This window comes from Oncorhynchus mykiss, chromosome 1 (genome assembly GCF_013265735.2).
Source record: "Oncorhynchus mykiss isolate Arlee chromosome 1, USDA_OmykA_1.1, whole genome shotgun sequence".
NCBI classification, from domain to species: domain Eukaryota; kingdom Metazoa; phylum Chordata; class Actinopteri; order Salmoniformes; family Salmonidae; genus Oncorhynchus; species Oncorhynchus mykiss.
Genome location: NC_048565.1, coordinates 42,841,202 through 42,860,395, shown reverse-complemented (window position 1 = coordinate 42,860,395; position 19,194 = coordinate 42,841,202). Strand labels below are relative to the sequence as shown.

The window sequence follows — 19,194 nt, the reverse complement described above, 5'->3', positions numbered from 1 at the left end:
CCAATTTCTAAAGACTGGTGACATCCAGCGGAAGCGGTAGGAACTGCAAGCAAGTCCCTTAGAAAACCCATTGAAAAGAGAGTGACCTCAAAAAACAAATCGGAATGGTTTGTCCTCAGGGTTTCGCCTGCTACATAAGTTCTGTTATACTCACAGACATGTTTCAAACAGTTTTGGAAACTTCAGAGTGTTTTCTATCCAAATCTACTAATACTATGCACATCTTATATTCTGGGGATGAGTAGCAGGCAGTTGAATCTAGGCATGCTTTTCATCCAAAATTCCAAATGCTGCCCCCTATCCTATCCAAAGCCTCTGCCCTACAGGTGTGTGTCTGTGTGTGACAGGGTTGGGGTTGGAGTTTGATCTGTGATGTGTGCTTGGCATTGCTCAAGAGCCTGGTATAATAACTGTTAGCTTTTTTCACCACACTGTGTTAGATATTAGGTGGGACTGGCAGGAGTTTAAGAAGGTATCCCTAAGCATATGGACCCAAGTTTGTCTGGAACGAAAGGGAAAGTCAGCAGCAGCTTCCCAGAAGCTAATGCTAATCACAGTAGCAAAATACTTCCTACGGTAGCTAGCGAGCTAACTTCTGGCTACAGTAAGTGTGGTCTGCATGTGTAACTGACCTGGGTTCAAATACTACTTGAAATAATTTATAATAATTTATCTGGGCTTGACTGAGCTTTCCTGGCACAATGGAACCAATAGAATAGTCAAAAAAAACACAAACCCCGCCCATTTGGCACTCTGGGCAGGCTAACGTTGTTTTTGAAAGATTTCAAATAGTATTTGAACCCAGTTATGTTCTGTAATAAAGAGTTTTACTCACTCCAGTCCTGACTGCTTCAGATAATGGCTTTAGGATTAGCCTCCCGACTTTGATGTGAAAGTAGTCCTACGTATCACAGGCTATTCCTTAATGGAAAACTTCAAAGAATAAACTTTTTTTCATAATTTACCTCATTGACACAATGTGCTCACTTATCTCACGGTATTTCATCAGTGACATACAGAGGCATGTTGTTATATTTGATGTTTCAAGACGGCCTGAGAGAGAGAGGTGGTAGCCAATCTCTATCCATGGTTTGGAAATAGGAAAATGTGGGTTGTTTTCAAACTCTGCTGGAGGATTTTTCTTCAGTGTCATAAACTCAACACAAGCCCAGAAGCACTAACAGTGAATGTATTTCACCTAGTGTAGCAGAGTACATAACACAGGAGTTTGCTCACATCACTCAGAACTGGCTGCACTGTACCATTCACTGTGTCCTCTGACTTTGATACAGTAATGATAAAACATGTTTATAGAGACTTCAAAGACCAAATTCATTTTTCTCCCTCTCCTTCTCTGCAGCTCCTGGGAATGGCGTTCTCCATGACACTGTTCCACCAAATCCACAGAACAGGGAAGAAGTATGACGCTTAGCGTGGGACAGACAGCACACAGGGAAAGGAGCCCCATGTACTGCCTGATGGGATAGACTCTGGATGCCCCCCCCCCCCCCCTCCCCATACCTCCTGTATCACAAAGCCTCCCACTCCCCACTCTTCCCAGAAACCCTGTACAGACTGCAGCTGTGTCACCCTTGTCCTCTTCTCTGTCCACTCCACCATTCATTTGCCAAAGATAAATGGGACTGGAAGATGTCTTATGTCGTCTCTCTCCTTTTCAGAAGTAAATATAAATGTTTTGGGCGCTTGGACTAATAGTTTTGCGGGAAGCTTTACTAATGCTCACATCCCCCCTGCAAGGCGAAGAAAGCGGTGAAAAGAAAGATTAGATTGTAGTCTCCAGGTTTTCATGGATTTTGTCGTGTTGATTGTTCATGTTAACTTCCTCTTTCCCTTGTAAATGATGAAAGGCTCCGACATGCTATGCTAGTTTTCTACTCCCCGGAACCCTTTTGTCAGACATTTTTTCCCCCCAATACAGTATGATTTGTTTCTTCTAAATGTGTCCTTTATGCTCTTATGAAATGGAGTGTTTGATATGCTTAGTCAAGACCCTGTTCCTGGAGAGCTACCATTCTGTAGGTTTTCACTCCAACCCTGTTCCTGGAGAGCTACCATTCTGTAGGTTGTCACTCCAACCCTGTTCCTGGAGAGCTACCATCCTGTAGGTTGTCACTCCAACCATCATCTAGTGCACCTGATTTGTATAATTGGCTGGTTTATAAATTGAATCAGCTTAGTTACAAATGGGGTTGGAAAAAAAACCTACAGGAGGGTAACCCTCCAGAAACAGGGTTGGAGAGCCCTGTGTTATCTGTTGTCAGAGGTGTGGAATGGATGAGATGCACAGGAGGCTGCTGAGGGGAGGACGGCTCATAATAATGGATGGAATGGAGTGAATGGAATGGTATCAGACGAATGGAAACTATGTGTTTGATGTTTTCGATGCCATGCTATTTAATATATTCCAGACATTACGGCCACCTGTGATGAGATGTGATGAGTTGCTGTGGATCAGGGATGGGCAACTCCAGTCCTAGGGGGGCGAACTGGTGTGACACTCTTCTCCTAGCCCTATAGCTAACACACCTGATTAGACAAATTGCATGAATCTAAACTGAAGACTATGGGCGTGTTCCTCTGCCCAGGCGTTGCTGACGCATGCCAGATCTTACAATGCCTGGATAGGTATTTTACTTATCAGCTAAACACATCATATGGTAAAGCAATCGTTCAGTCTATGACTTAGTCAATGAAGTGGCACGCAACCATTGGCACGTAATGTCTGAGCAGGTAGCACAGGACCCATGATCAGTTGATTATTGGAGTCTGGTGTTAGCAGTGGCTGGGGAAAACGTGTGTCACCAACCAGGCCCCTGAGGACTGGAGTTGCCCATCCTTGCTGTGGATGGTCAGGGGTTGGGGTGGGTCGTAGGTCAAGGTTGTAATGCCATGAGCCCTAAGTGGGTGGTGCCCTGGATTCGTAGAGGTGTTTCCTGTGATGGAAAGAATTACACTTCAGAGGAATCAAGTTAAGAGTGCAGGGCTCTCCAACCCTGTTCCTGGAGAGTTACCCTCCTGTAGGTTTTCGCTCCAACCCCAGTTGTAACTGACCTGATTCAGTTTATCAACCAGCTAATTATTAGAATCATCTGCACTAGATTAGGGTTGGAGCAAAAACCTACCGAATGGTAGCTCTCCAGGAATGCCTGAACTCTTTAGTTTTTATTCCCTCTCTTTCTCCATCTCATCCTTTCGCTCTCTCTCTTACTTTTTACATGTCGGAACGGCAGGGGGGCGAGACAAGCTCTTCACAGTACACATTTTCACTGACATTCCTGCTAGACTAAGTGATGATGTGTCTACACCTGTAGTCTGGATTCTGCTGCTGTAGTTTTCAAAGCGCCTTCCCTGCGTCAGTCAGTCACAGAGTGGGTGGAAGGGAGGGAGTCTGATCAAAAGGCGAGGCTGTGGTTCGGATATGGCAACGCGCCCTGTAGGACAAGTCGTTTTACTAGTGCTATAACGGTGGCTTATGTGCGGTTCAACAGCAGGAGACCTGTTTAGTACAAGAACAAGGGTAGGTTTCAGGGTACGTAGATAACTACACTCTAAGCTGCTTGGGAGGGCTTTACCAACATGATCATGTTCATTAGGCACTGGAACAAAATGGACTGAAACAGTTTAGGACTACCTGGATAAGAAACGGTCATTTTTGTAGCATAAACATTTTCCTTTGCATGCCCTAATGAACATGGCCCCGTTTTCCTTTAACATGTCAACATGCAGAAGTAGAGGGAACTTAAATAAGCATTCACTTGCAACCTTCTGCTTGTAGTAATCAATTCATTGACTTATCGTTAACATGAAGGAGGGGAGGTTGGCTGAACTGACTGGATGTTTACTGTACTTTGGGGAATTTGGTTAGAAGTTAGATAATCGGGACCAGAAGTGTCTCAGTTCTAAAATCTCATCCTACAATTGCAGGAGGGTTAGAGGCTAGGATGCTGCTTGGGATAAGAGGTGTAAGAACTCTGACATTGCTGCTACATGCAGATGTCGTGTGAAGGATCGAGGAGGCGGCAGGAGGGAAAGGACATTTTGCCAAACGCAGCGAACTCGGAGACACTGCGGCCTTCACACTCTGTCTGCATTAAGGATCATCTTCAGGACCATCTAAGGTCATTCATTAAATCTTAATTTGAACATATTGGGATGTACAATACTCTACATAGTGGTAGATGGCAGCAGATGTGGGTTTTGTGCATGGCTGTGTCACAGGCTCAGACAGTTGTTGTTGACCTTTCTGTCTCTGATTCACTGGATGCCCCATCATAATCCATGTTTTACAACCACAGGAAAAACATGACAGCTGCTGATGTAAAGCACTGGCATGAGCGCTTCAAATCCTCTGCCTGGATGCATCCACAAACATTCGGCACAATTTATCGCTCCAGCAAATGCCGCGAGGTACATGCCAGGGTCGACATTTGTAGAGATGTGACAATTGTCGTTGGTCACGTAAGAACAGGTTTGTACCCTGTGTACCTACATCCGTGTACCCTCTGCCACTTTGCTTGCTCCCAGAAGTAATACTGCATCTGATAATCATAGACTAAAGAGCACGTTCATCTCAGCTGATCAGATCTGTGATCATTATTGTATTGTGAAAGTCTGACATTGCGACATTGTGTGAAGTGATTTGGGGTGGAAGGGTTAGATGTTGAATGAAATGCAGAATAGCCACTCCATCATGAAGATAGATATACATGATAAAATCCTGATACAAAACCGGCTTCACACAGTCCATATGTCAGACTTCGTTCAAGAATCATTTCAAAAATCCCAAACAGTTTTCCCCGTTGTCATTGACGTAACGTGTAACTGTCATGTGTAACTGCCATCTCTGAAATGTCGGTTTTCTACCGTTTGACATTTTTCTGTTCTTCGGAAAGGAATCCATTCAAGTCTTTGCTTCCCGCATTCTCCCACCGTCAAGTGGTTTTTCAGTGTTTTATCAAACATATGTTGTTCGTTCATGTTCATAGAGGAGAAGAAGTCTATCACTTTAACACTAGTGTTTTATGATGTTGTGTCGTTGTACAGGAGCTGTTTTTTGTCTCTTGTTTTCATACGATCTGCTCTTTTACTGTGTTCTACTTGGCTTTGTTGTGTCAGAAGCTCACTGTCAGTCATCTGGAGAACATTAGGATTATATCCTTGGGATTATAGACAGATAGTTAGACGGGGGAATTGAAGACAAACAGGAACGTAACGTTATTCCTTTTTAGGGTGCAACTAAACCACCTTCCTGTCTTGACTTCGCCGCAGGCATTTATTCCAGTCCTGTTTTGAGGGAGGAACATGCCGTCTGAGTAGGAGGATCAATACATACTGCATGTTTGCTGTTTTGTTTTCTCTATACGGAGAGCTGGATCCAAACCGCATCGTAAAAGTATTGCAGAAAATCCGAGTTTTAGGTCGATTTAAATTTAATGTCAATATTCCCGCATTCACATATGTCGGCTCAATCTGAAATGACCTTACAAATGTCATCCATTTTGTGTACATTAGGATGTGCTATTCTATTATCTGCGGTATGTCTTTAACCATGCCTGTACCCTTCTTGTAAATGCCGGCCCAACTCTGCCCTATGGAATTGTTCTTACTGCATTACTGTTATTCTAGTCCTGGGAGTAACTGATCAACTGATCAACTGTTCTTGTTGCACATCTGCAATAGGAAGGACCCCATTAACCTAATGCCCATTGGCAACTTCTGATATTGACAGAAGATGATATGAACATCCACGCTCTCTCTGGACTGTTTATTTTTGGAAGTCATTTTCTTAGCTGTACGGGCGGTAACTAATTTCCTACCCATTAATTCATGTTGTTCATCTTTTATTTGTTTGATAGATTGTTTGCATTTGTACTTTTTAATTCAGGAGCATTGTAAAAGAAAATGTAAATGTGTTTTTTGGAGGGGGGGGGGGGGGGGTTAGTACTGTATTGCTAGTTTAATTTACAGTATTGCAGCTTGTAGTGAGAAATAGGATACATTTCATTCGTGGATTTGGAATGAGCATTAAGTATTTTTTTTCCCCTCTCTTCACATGGAAACACTGCCACAGACTGGAGATGGAAAGGGAAGAATGGTTATTGGGGGTTTTGTCTGCTATGGAAGCAGCTCATTTCTACCACCTTTGACATATTTTATAATCTCATCACTAATCCCTCACCACTAAAGCTGACTATCTGAGCTGTTCTGAAATGTAAGCTCTTGAATGGTGTGTTTGATGTAGTGTCATGGCAAACCGCAGTGTTATCTGCTCCATGTCAGCCTTGTCCTGTGGAATTTTTTTTTGTTGCAACATGTAAAAGAACTCTGAATATCTATATTAGGTGGTGCACTACATTTCATTCTTTAAATCCTAATATTTTTTAAATAAAGGAAAGTGTGTCGCAAAATCCCACTATACCCTGTACGCTCATTTGCCTTTCATGTTTGAAGACTGACGTTATTGTGTTGCTTTTGTCTTGGCACCGTTAAGTATAGTTTTTAAAAGTACGGTTTGATTCGGAATCATGTATAATATTTTGGTATATTGAACGGAGCGAATCAGTGAGTGAGCTGTCAGAAGTTAGGCTACATCAGGGGAAACCGTGAACAGCATCTTCCCTTAAAATGTGTGCTCATTTAAAGATAATGAAACCTAAGGGGCAGCTACTGCATACAGTGTGATGAACTAATCACAATAGAAACTCAAATGACAGTGGTCAGGTTTTAAGTTGTATTAGTGGTATGTACGGGATGCGCTTGGTATACATTGTCCAGTGAAATGCTTACTTGCAGGTTCCTTCTCAACAATAAGAAATAATAAAATATATGAATATGAACATAAAATAAATTACAGCAGAATAGAATAAACATTTTAGCATAAGTATAATACAGGAAGGCACAATGTATAGTCCAATATTTACATGTGTATTGGTGAATGGGGGAAGCGTGTATAAATTGAGCAGTATAATAAGTCTGAGCCATATATAGATATCTCTATATACTGTATCTCACTATATCTATGGCTTTGATTTTCTTTGAGTTGGTTTCTACAGATGTGTCCTATAAAATTGGCAATTTTATCTAGTATTTTTACTGTTTGATGTGAGCACAAGAGTATTTTTCTACTGAGCTTTACCCCCTGAGTTAGGCGTAGATTCAATCCATAGCACTGAAGATCCACACTACAGCGCGGTTCAAATCTAAAGGCAATGCTCCCACGTCACAGTAAACGCAGCATATGTCGGCTCAATAGGAAATGACCTTAACATTTTAATCTCGGGAGAGCACGGATCATTATCGCTACAGATTGAATCTAGGCCTTAGCCTATCTGTTCTCCTTCTCTCCTTCCTGTTTGGTAGTGAGTAGAGTTTACTGTGCCATTCCATTCTGGCTTTCTTTAATCTCACTGATCCTTCTATGCAAAAAAAATACCTATTTTAGCCTTTGTACAGACCATTTTGTATTAGTAATATGTACTGAAATAAAGTGATTAGTGGTGATTGGGGATATTCTGTTTGATTTTCCAAAATACATTATTTGATTTCTTCAAAATAAAAAAAATAAACAATTTAAAAAACATACTTACACAGTACCAGTCAGAAGTTTGGACACACTTACTCAGCTTTGCATTCTCTTCATGAGCTTCATGAGTTAGTCACCGGGAATGCTTTTCCAACCACCTAGAAGGAGTTCCCACATATGCTGAGCACTTGTTGGCTGCTTTTCCTTCACTCTGCGGTCCAACTCATCCCAAACCATCTCAATTGGGTTGAGGTTGGGTGATTGTGGAGGCCAGGTCATCTGATGCAGCACTCCATCACTCTCCTTCTTGGTCAAATAGTCCTTTACACAGCCTGGAGGTGTGTTTTGGGTTATTTTCCCGTTGAAAAACAAATGATCGTTCCACTAAGAGCAAACCAGATGGGATGGCGTATCGCTGCAGAATGCTGTGGTAGCCATGCTGGTTAAGTGTACCTTGAATTCTAAATAAATCACAGACAGTGTCACCAGCAAAAAACCCTCACACCATCACACCTCCATGCTTCACGGTGGGAACTACACATTTGGAGATCATCCGTTCACCCACTCTGCGTCTCACAAAGACAAGGTGGTTTGAACCAAAAAATCTCAGATTTGGACTCATCAGACCAAAGGTCAGATTTCCACCGGTCTAATGTCAATTGCTCGTTTTCTTGGCCAAAGCAAGTCTTTTCTTATTATTGGTGTCCTTTAGTAGTGGTTTCTTTGCAGCATTCAACCACAAAGGCCTGATTCACACAGTCTCCTCTGAACAGTTCATGTTGAGATATCTGTTACTTGACTCTGTAAGGTTCAATCTGAGGTGCAGTTAATTGCCGATTTCTGAGGCTGGTAACTCTAATGAACTTATCCTCTGCAACCGGTGGCGTCCTCATGAGAGCCAGTTTAGTTTCATCATAGCGCTTGATGGTTTTTGAGACTGCACTTGAAGAAACTTTCAAAGTTCTGACCTTCATGTCTCTTTGCTTATATGAGCTGTTTTTTCCATAATATGGACTTGGTCTTTTACCAAATAGGGCTATTTTCTGTATACCAACCCTATCTTGTCACACAGCAGCAAACTTTGTGAAAATTCATATTTGTGTCATTCTCAAAACTTTTGGCCACGACTGTACATTAGAGTGTCTAGTTTGAGAAACAGATGCCTCCCAAGTCTGGCAGCTTCATTAAAGAGTACCCGCAAAACACCAGTATCAACATCAACAGTGAAGAGGCAACTCCGGGATGTTGGCCTTCTAGGCAGAGTTCTTCTGTCCAGTGTCTGTGTTCGTTTGCCCATCTTAATCTTTTCTTTTTATTGGCCAATCTGAGATACAGTTGAAGTCGGAACACCTTAGCCAAATACATTTAAACTAAAGAGAAAGGTGGCCATTGTTACTCCCGGTCCTAGTGAAAAGCCAACTGTCCCGGTTGATATATTGTCGAATAGATATTTGAAAAACACCCTGGGGATTGATTAAAAAAAACGTTTGACATTTTTCTGTGGACATTATGGATATAATTTGGAATGTTTGTCTAAGTAGTCGTGACCGCTCTTTCCGGTGGATTCCTGGGCATAACACACCAAACTAACGAAGGTATTTGGATATAAAAAATATCTTTATGGAACATTTGTTGTCTAACTGGGAGTCTCGTGAGTGAAAACATCTGAAGATCATCAAAGGTAAACAATTAATTTGATTGCTTTTCTGATTTTCGTGACCAAGTTACCTGATGCTAAGTGTACTTATTGTTTTGTCGAGCGATCGATAAACTTACACAAATGCTTGTATTGCTTTCACTGTAACGCATAATTTCAAAATCTGAGACGACAGGTGGATTAACAAAAGGCTAAGCTGTGTTTTGCAATATTGCACTTGTGATTTCATGAATATGAATATTTTCTAGTAATATTATTTGACTGTGGCGCTATGCTATTCAGCGTTGCTGATGACAATTACACCGGATCTGGGATGGGTGGTTCAGAGAGGTTAACAAGTCACATAAGTGTGTTTAATAATGGTGTTTAACATGATTTTTGAACGACTAGCTCATCTCTGTACCCCACACATACAATTATCTGTAAGGTCACTCAGTGAAAAAATGTTTTTAGAAATGTTTGTACATTTATTAATACAGAAATATCTCATTAACATAAGTATTCACACACGAGTCAATACTTTGTAGAAGCACGTTTGGCAGCTCTTATAGCTGTGGGTCTTTCTGGCTAAGTCTCTAAAAGCTTTCAACACCTGGATTGTGCAGCATTTGACCATTATACTTTTCCAAAATCTTGTGAATGTGCAAATGGGGGGCTGAGGGGAAGGGCGTGATTTAGGATTCAGCCAATGTGGACACAGTGGACTTATAAGAGACATTTTACTACCATATGTAGATGCAACAGCTACAATCTGGGCACAATCAAAATTGGTCCAGTTGCCTGAGTGTGAACTGCTTGATGACCTCACTACCTTTTCCTGTCCAGTCTCAGACAGGGTCACCTGTCAACCAGCCAGGATGAGCCTAAGAGCAAGATCCAATAACCAGCACAGAGGGAATCACACACTGGGGTTCAAGGGGACCACAACACCCCAACAGCAGGTGTTAACTTATGTCTACACGGAGAGAGAGCAGGACATGAGGATGCTTTTTTTTATAGGTCAAATTTACATTTCCACATTGTTGAAGGCCACTTTCATTGGGTAGGCCCATACTAAGAAATCAGAAAATGTGATAGCCTACAGGGAATGCTCTGGAGTTGTAAAACTTTGGCCAGGATTCCATCAGAGGCCCTTTGTCGTCAAGCGCATTGCAATACCATTATTTTAAAGGCAATTTCCCTGACATTCACAGAGAACGCATTTACGGTAAAACGCTGAAGACTAAAAAAGCAATTGCTTTAGATTCCGGCCCCACTGTCAATTCACAATGTCCAGCCCCTAGGGCCTAGACAACCTATATGTACTGTATATACACTGCTCAAAAAAATAAAGGGAACACTAAAATAACATCCTAGATCTGAATGAATTAAATATTCTCATTAAATACTTTTTTCTTTACATAGTTGAATGTTGAACAAAATCACACAAAAATGATCAATGGAAATCAAATTTATCATCCCATGGAGGTCTGGATTTGGAGTCACACTCAAAATTGAAGTGGAAAACCACACTACAGGCTGATCCAACTTTGATGTAATGTCCTTAAAACAAGTCAAAATGAGGCTCAGTAGTGTGTGTGGCCTCTGCATGCCTGTATGACCTCCCTACAACGCCTGGGCATGCTCCTGATGAGGTGGCGGATGGTCTCCTGAGGGATCTCCTCCCAGACCTGGACTAAAGCATCCGCCAACTCCTGGACAGTCTGTGGTGCAACGTGGAGTTGGTGGATGGAGCGAGACATGATGTCCCAGATGTGCTCAATTGGATTCAGGTCTGGGGAACGGGCAGGCCAGTCCATAGCATCAATGCCTTCCTCTTGCAGGAACTGCTGACACACTCCAGCCACATGAGGTCTAGTATTGTCTTGCATTAGGAGGAACCCAGGGCCAACTGCACCAGCATATGGTCTCACAAAGGGTCTGAGGATCTCATCTCGGTACCTAATGGCAGTCAGGCTACCTCGAGGGCTGTGCGCCCCCCCCCCCCCCCCCCCAAAGAAATGCCACCCCACAACATGACCGACTCACCGCCAAACCGGTCATGCTGGAGGATGTTGCAGGGAGCAGAACGTTCTCCACGCCGTCTCCAGACTCTGTCACGTCTGTCACGTGCTGAGTGTGAACCTGCTTTCATCTGTGAAGAGCACAGGGCGCCAGTGGCGAATTTGCCAATCTTGGTGTTCTCTGGCAAATGCCAAATGTCCTGCACGGTGTTGGGCTATAAGCACAACCCCCACCTGTGGACGTCGGGCCCTCATACCACCCTCATGGAGTCTGTTTCTGACCGTTTGAGCAGACACATGCACATTTGTGGCCTGCTGGAGGTCATTTTGCAGGGCTCTAGCAGTGCTCCTCCTGCTCCTCCTTGTACAAAGGCGGAGGTAGCGGTCCTGCTGCTGGGTTGTTGCCCTCCTACGGCCTCCTCCACGTCTCCTGATGTACTGGCCTGTCTCCTGGTAGCGCCTCCATGCTCTGGACACTACGCTGACAGACACAGCAAACCTTCTTGCCACAGCTCGCATTGATGTGCCATCCTGGATGAGCTGCACTACCTGAGCCACTTGTGTGGGTTGTAGACTCCGTCTCATGCTACCACTAGAGTGAAAGCACTGCCAGCATTCAAAAGTGACCAAAACATCAGCCAGGAAGCATAGGAACTGAGAAGTGGTCTGTGGTCCCCACCTGCAGAACCACTCCTTTATTGGGGGTGTCTTGCTAATTGCCTATAATTTCCACCTGTTGTCTATTCCATTTGCACAACAGCATGTTAAATTTGTCAATCAGTGTTGCTTCCTAAGTGGACGGTTTGATTTCACAGAAGTGTGATTGACTTGGAGTTACATTGTGTTGTTTAAGTGTTCCCTTTATTTTTTTGAGCAGTGTATATATACCCACATATGAATATTGATCACAGGGACTTGGTTTGACTAGATGTTTCTCTGGTTGTAGGCTACTCATAAGGCTACACTGTAGTCCTTTACTGCAGCCTGGTCATGCTATGGATCAAGATGGTCATGCTATGGATCATTTAGCTATTTGATATAGTATTTTAGGACCCATTTCGATATCTATATATATTTTAAAGACCAGGTTGTTTATTGAGAGTGACAGGCAGCCTCAGTGACAGACAGGCTGACAATACATTAAAGCTCCTGGGCCAATGGGCCATTCAGCAGCACTGAGGCCACAGATATTTTGTGTAACCTGATTCCTGGGCTTGCAGGACAGTTCTGGTGCTTACCAGCCATGGCAGGGCAGCGTCACAGCTGCTAGCCCCCCTTTTTAGGCAGCAGCCACTGCAAACTTTACACAGGGGGCTGATTCGTATGGTGGTCAAATATCTCTGGGTTTGGACTAGGCATTTCTGTGTTTGTTTTTGGAGGTTTTTATTTCATTTATGAACTTTTATTTAACTGGGACGTGCCATTGAGGTCAGAAGACCTCTTTCCCAAGGAAGACTTAAGTTTTCTGGGTATATTTACATTTTTTGGAGCATAGAAGAGAACAAAAATGGATAGGAAATTGAATCTTAACCGAGCCGAGACTTTTTCCTTCATCAACCCTTGGATAAGGTACTTCCTGTTCTTTTTCAGCTTCTTGTTCTGGGTAAGTGGAGCCACTCGGCTGAAGACCTCTAACATACTGTAACAAACGTAAGCCCTAAGCACCAGTGATCTGGCTGTAGATGTGTGTAATATACAGTAGGTAGTGTACAAACCACTGAGCAACAGAATGCTGCACTTCTAAAATACAGAAATACGCTCTCAAGCTAAACGCTCGTGAATTAAACATGCAGAGATATAACTCAGAAAGGTTTCCTGGGCTGCAAATAGCTGGCAGACGCTCCCTGTTCAGATGATTCACAACCGTAAAATGTCGACATTCACAGCAACAATATATCAATCTGACACGTTGTGGGTGAAATTGACTGTCTCATTTCAATGGTTCTTCATGAACTTTGCACGATCAATTATTCCTCAAAACTTTCTGAAAGTCTTAGGGGTGGTGTAAAATGTCCACTAAATTGTTAAATACAATGAGGAATGGTTATCTTTTACATGATCAAAAGTTACACGTTTGTTGTAGTGTAGACCTAAAGCCTACAGTCTAAGATGTGTGAAAACCACTGAGCAACATCTGGTCAATGGTCAATGCAAGTCTCTCTTCCAGTATTATGTTTATTCAATGAAGAGTTTGTGTGTCTGGTAAGTCTTCAACACCACCCGTTTGTTAAAGAGCACATTGTCGGATGTCTCCTATAGACTGATTATCTCTTCCACCAAGCACAGGGGCTGAATGGCTGTCCTAAAGCTCACATGACCATGTCGTCATTGTGAGTGTGCGGCCACGCGGCAGATAGACAGGGGGCTTGATGCTGGTGCATGGTGTTGAAGCCATAGAGATAACACTGGGGTTTTATCTCATTGGGTGAGCAGACAGCTACAATAAGATAGAGGGTAGGGCAGAGATTATGTGATAGACGAGAGACGAAGCACTCACGGGATGGGAGTCGCATTGAAGTTCCATTGGCTCTTTGTGCAGGAGCAAATCCCATCGGGAATATATTGCAACCTGTGAAATCACCGCTCTATCAATCCTTCTTTATCCATGTCTAGGCAAACAGAGAGAACAGAGATGTGCAGAGTGTGTTATTGAACCGTCCAGGCCAGGGGACAGGTGGCAGCCAAACATCACTGGGCTAGTTGTGTGTGTTTATCTGGACAGGCCCTGGACTGCAGTGCTACAGCCTTTTGTTCCAGTCTCGTCCCCCTGGCTTGGCTCAGCTGAGTCAGGGGCTCAGGCCGCCCCAACACAATCCACCCAGAATACAGGACCGTTTCTCCCTGTTCAAAGCCTGGGAACATATCTGGAATACTTTCACCAGTGTATCTTATTCCCAGCACAGACCAACATTTTTTTTATTTGATTTTGTCTCCCCAATTACGATCTTGTCTCGTCCCTGCAACTCCCCAACGGGCTCAGGTGAGGCGAAGGTGGAGTCATGCGTCCTCCAAAAAATGACCAGCTTAACCAGACTTCTAAACACCTGCTCTCTTAACCCAGAAGCCAGCCGCACCAATGTGTCGGAGGAAACACCGTTCAACTGGCGACCGGGGGTCAGCCTGCAGGCACCCGGCCCACCACAAGGAGTCGCTAGGGCGTGATGAGCCAAGTAAAGTCCCCCCAGACCAAACCTAACCCGGACGACGCTGGGCCAATTGTGCGCTGTCCTATGGAATGAACCCGGGTCTGTAGTAACACCACTAGCACTGCGATGCAGTGTCTTAGACCGCTGCATCACCCAGGAGGCCAGCACAGACCAATTCTATACAATAGGCATGTTTCAGCCAGCCAGCCAAGAGGGCATCACAGGCAACCTAAGAGCAACAATTACAGTACTAATTTATTTGATGATCTTGAAACCACTGGAGCTCCAATCAAACTGTGGAAAAGTACACAAGCCAATCAGGGGGTCTGTAAACAAAAGACAAACCATACAAATCATCATTCAAGGTGGTATAACAATCATGTAGGGAAATAGATTTTGAAAACAGAACTCTTAACGCCTTCAGGGCTGTGCTTTTTGTACACATCACCTACTGACAAGGGCTAGCTCCAAGGACTCTAGCTCCAAGAATAGGGTAGCCAAATGTCTGTCTGCCAAAAAAGAATAAAAATACAATGAAGAGCTGGAACAACTATCAAATCTTCTGTCTGAGATTAGTTTGGCAAAGAAGAAACCACACAGCAAAAGCTGACAAATGAACTAGACAATTCCCCAAAAAATAAATTGAGAAAAATTGAAGGCAAGCCTCGACTGATTTGATGAATAGCCCTAAGCCCAAGGTTGAAAACCGTAGCAACAAAAACAAAAAACAGCATTTTAAGGGCTCTATTCAATCTGTCAGGCTGAAGCGTAACGGATTCCACGATAGAAATGTAAAAGGTCAATTCAGATTGAGCCGACATATGCAGCGTTTATCATGAATGCGGTCTCCGCAAAAGCGGGAACATTGCCTTTAAATTTCAATCACGCTGTAAAGCTGAGCGTCTGTGATGCGGATTGAATAGAGCCCCAAGTTATTAACTGTTAAGGGTTTCCTGATCTAAAAAAAGTAGTATTATTACTATTTTAAGGAGATTATATGCATATCTGATTTATTGTCCTCTTTCAGGTCTTCTCCTTGCTGATTGTTGCTATAGGGGTATATGCAAAGGTTCAAAAAGCAACAGGTATGACCCATTTTATTCTGCATATTCCAAGCCATACATCTGTATCTGAAAATATGCTTTCTGCAATCTTAACTTCATGACATGGTTTGCCTTTCATTCATTCCAATATCACTGTGAAACGAATCCCCAGTAGAGGTGCCCAGAAAGATCCCCCAGCTCATAGTAGGTTGTGCTAGTGGGTCACACCACACGGTTGTCTGTGTTCGTCTCTTGCAGACACGGTCAGAGACACGTTCCTGATCGACCCAGCGGTCATCCTGATCGTGGTGGGCGTGGTCATGTTCTTCATCACCTTCTGCGGCTGCATCGGAGCCCTGCGAGAAAACATTCACCTTCTGAAGACGGTAAGGCCAAACTTTTCATATTCAAGCCACCTTTAAACAATAAATATGAGACGGTCGGAAGAAGGTGCTCCTAAACGATATTCAGTACAACAACTTTTTCCCTCTATTGGAGAACGTTAAAAGGTCAGGACTGGAAATAGCACTTATGGGAAACTCTGTACCTATCTGCCTCTGACAGAATACTATCTCTGTAACGTCTCTTCTTCTCCAGTTCTCCTTCAGTCTGACTCTGGTCTTCCTCACTCAGCTGGCCATAGCTGTCCTGGGCTTCTTCTATTCAGACCAGGTACTGTTTCTACACTTCCTGGGGTCTGGTACTGCGCCTACAGCCTGGTGTCTGTCTAGTTCCTACTCTCTCTCTCTGTGCTGTCTTCGTGTCTGCACTCCCGTCGCTGCTAAAACAGGGCAGTTTAACCACCCTCGCAGCATCCTCTCCCCATCCGCTAAATGATTCAAACGCTCTGTCACTTCAAAGTGGAACCAAATGTTCAATTTCAACAAGATCTCTTCTAGGACGTTTGCCGTTAATGACATTCGGGAGGTGCCTAGAGGCATACTGCGGGTGGCAGACAGAGAGGAAGGGAGGTAGGGGGAGAGGGGGGAGATTCTCCAGGGGGACCGTGGGCGTATTACCACTCTAAAGCATATGTTATTACAGCCGTCATAGCACATTAGGAGCCATCTATTCCAGCCCCAGGGCCCCATACTTAAAGCTCTCTCAAAACATCCCCTAGGGGCCATTCCCATAATCAAACAAGCCGATTTACATGAACATAGTACTTTACATACCTATCCTCCTTCTACTCTGTAACCCCAGACACGAGACGCTCTGGGGAAGTTTGTGAATAAAGCCATCGTGCACTACAGGGATGACCTGGATCTGCAGAACCTCATGGACTACATTCAGAGAGAGGTAATCTATTCCACTACATTCAGAGAGAGGTAGTCTATTCCACTACATTCAGAGAGAGGGCATCTATTCCACTACATTCCACACTTACATAACATGCTATTTTCTCTTAATAAGTTAAACCACATCAGACCCAGGTTGAGTTCATTACAGCGAGTCCCAATAGGCACACAACGCCATTTTGAAATCTTTGCAACTGACCTGTTCCCGTTGGGGAGGTGGACTTAACATGTTAACCAGGACACCACAGAGTGACCTCAGATCAAAAGTTCTGTTACCCCAGCTTCAATCAGGCTTCCCACATGAAAGCCCCTGAGTAACATGCTGTTCAACGCATTCTGCATCTCCCCTCGCGTGTTCACCCATCTGCACGTACGGGCACACTTCGGCTGCTGGCGGGTTCACCCATCTGCACGTACGGGCACACTTCGGCTGCTGGCGGGTCCTCCCAGGAGTGGAGAGTGAGAGAATATACCAGACAATGTTTCTAATTATCCCTTTTCCGTATATTTCTCCTTCTCTCAGTTCAAGTGCTGCGGCTGGAACAACTACACTGACTGGTCATGGAACCAGTACTTCAACTGCACCCAGGGGAACCCCAGCTCTGAGCGCTGTGCGGTCCCTTACTCCTGCTGCACCCCCGTACCAGGAGAGGTGGGTGGGGGCTCAAAACATACATACAGTGCATTCAGAAAGTATTCATACCCCTTTACTTATTCCACATGTTGTTGTCACAGCCTGAATTCAAAATGAATTTAAAATATATATATATAATAATAATAATCTACACACAATACCCCATAATGAAATGTTTGCCAACTTATTGAAACTGAAAAACAGAAATCCCATTTACATAAAAGTATTCACACCCCTGAGGCAATACGTTAGAATTACCTTGGGCAGCGGTTACAACTGTGAGTCTTTATGAGTAAGTCTCTAAGAGCTTTGCACACCTGGATTGTACAATATTTGGCTTCAAGCGCTCTCCAATTGGTTGTTGATCATTGCGAGACAGTCTTGCCATAGATTTAAGCCGATTTAAGTCAAAACTGTAACTAAGCCACTCAGGAACATTCAATGTCGTATTGGTAAGCAACTCCAGTGTACACCGAGTGTATAAAACATTAAGAACACCTGCTCTTTCCATGACAGACTGACCAGGTGAATCCAGGTGAAAGCTATGATCCCTTATTGATGTCACTTGTTAAATCCACACCAATTAGTGTAGATGAAGGGGAGGAGACCGGTTAAAGAAGGACTTTGAAGCCTTGAGACAGTTGAGAAGAATTGCAACAGTTCTGGGTTTTTCATATTCAACAGTTTCCTGTGTGTATTAAGAATGGTCCACCACCCAAAGGACATCCAGACAACTGTGGAACGCAACTGTGCCTTCTTCACCACGCTGTCTGTGTGGGTGGACCATTTCAGTTTGTCCGTGATGTACGCCGAGGAACTTTCTACCTTCTCCACTACTGTGGAGTAACTACAATGTTGTTGATCCATCCTCAAAGGTCCATGGCCTGACTAAGGCTGTTCTGGGGGCAAATGTGTTCAATCTTCATGTTTTGTCAATTCAGTGTGTATTTGGCCTTTCCTGCTGAAAGGTGAATTTGTCTCCCAGTGTCTGCCTGAAAGCAGACTGAACCAGGTTTTCCCTCTAGGATTTTATCCTAAAAAACACCATTGCTGATGACAAGCATAACCCATAACATGATGCAGCCACCACCATGCTTGAAAATATGAAGAGTGGTACTCAGTGATGTGTTTGATTTGCCCCAAACATAACACTTTGTAATCAGGACATTAAGTAAATTTCTTTGCCACATTTATTGCAGTTTTACTTTACTGCCTTATAACAAACAGGATGCATGTTTTGGAACATTTTATTCTGTACAGGCTTCTTTTCATTCTGTCATTTAGGTTAATATTGTCAAATCAAATGTTATTTGTCACATACACATGGTTAGCAGATGTTAATTAATGTGAGTGTAGCGAAATGCTTGTGCTTCTAGTTCCGACAATGCATTAATATCCAACGAGTAATCTAACCTAACAATTTCATAACAATTACCTTATACATACAATTGTAAAGGATTGAATAAGAATAATGTACATAAAAAAATATATGAATGAGTGATGGTACAGAACGGCAGAGGCAAGATGCAGTAGATGGTATAGTGTACAGTATATACATATGAGATGAGTAATGTAGGGTATGTAAACATATGAAGTGGCATTGTTTAAAGTGGCTAGTGATACATACCATATACTGTATCTTGCCATCTTGATGTAATGTATCACTAGCCACTTTAAACAATGCCACTTCATATGTTTACATACCCTACATTACTCATCTCATATGTATATACTGTACTCTATACCATCTACTGCATCTTGCCATCTTGATGTAGAGTACAGTATATACATGAGATGAGTAATGTAGGGTATGTAAACATTATATGAAGCGGCATTGTTTAAAGTGGCTAGTGATAAATTGATGTAATGT

The 19,194-nt window shown here is 43.2% G+C and overlaps 2 protein-coding genes across 7 annotated transcripts in view; both read left to right on the top strand.

Moving 5' to 3' along the window:
• tspan9a (tetraspanin 9a) overlaps nucleotides 1–7,567 on the top strand; it is a 276,224-nt gene extending 268,657 nt beyond the window's left edge. For both annotated transcript variants that reach the window (XM_021601788.2, XM_021601781.2), the window contains one exon: nucleotides 1,361–7,567. In XM_021601788.2, the coding sequence (XP_021457463.1) occupies nucleotides 1,361–1,432 (72 nt within the window). In that variant the 3' untranslated portion in view covers nucleotides 1,433–7,567. The remainder of the gene's footprint in view (nucleotides 1–1,360) is intronic.
• A 4,899-nt stretch (nucleotides 7,568–12,466) lies between these two features.
• The window catches only part of tspan33b (tetraspanin 33b), an 11,031-nt gene continuing 4,303 nt past the window's right edge, over nucleotides 12,467–19,194 (top strand). Inside the window, exons 1-6 of one of the 5 annotated variants that reach the window (XM_036977846.1) lie at nucleotides 12,467–12,772; nucleotides 15,377–15,434; nucleotides 15,611–15,778; nucleotides 15,990–16,064; nucleotides 16,596–16,691; nucleotides 17,214–17,342. In XM_036977846.1, the coding sequence (XP_036833741.1) occupies nucleotides 15,411–15,434; nucleotides 15,611–15,778; nucleotides 15,990–16,064; nucleotides 16,596–16,691; nucleotides 17,214–17,342 (492 nt within the window). In that variant the 5' untranslated portion in view covers nucleotides 12,467–12,772; nucleotides 15,377–15,410. Of the gene's footprint in view, nucleotides 12,807–15,376; nucleotides 15,435–15,610; nucleotides 15,779–15,989; nucleotides 16,065–16,595; nucleotides 16,692–17,213; nucleotides 17,343–19,194 lie in introns of all 5 variants that reach the window. The other 4 variants (XM_036977844.1, XM_021601741.2, XM_036977853.1 and 1 more) reach the window with 4 other exon arrangements.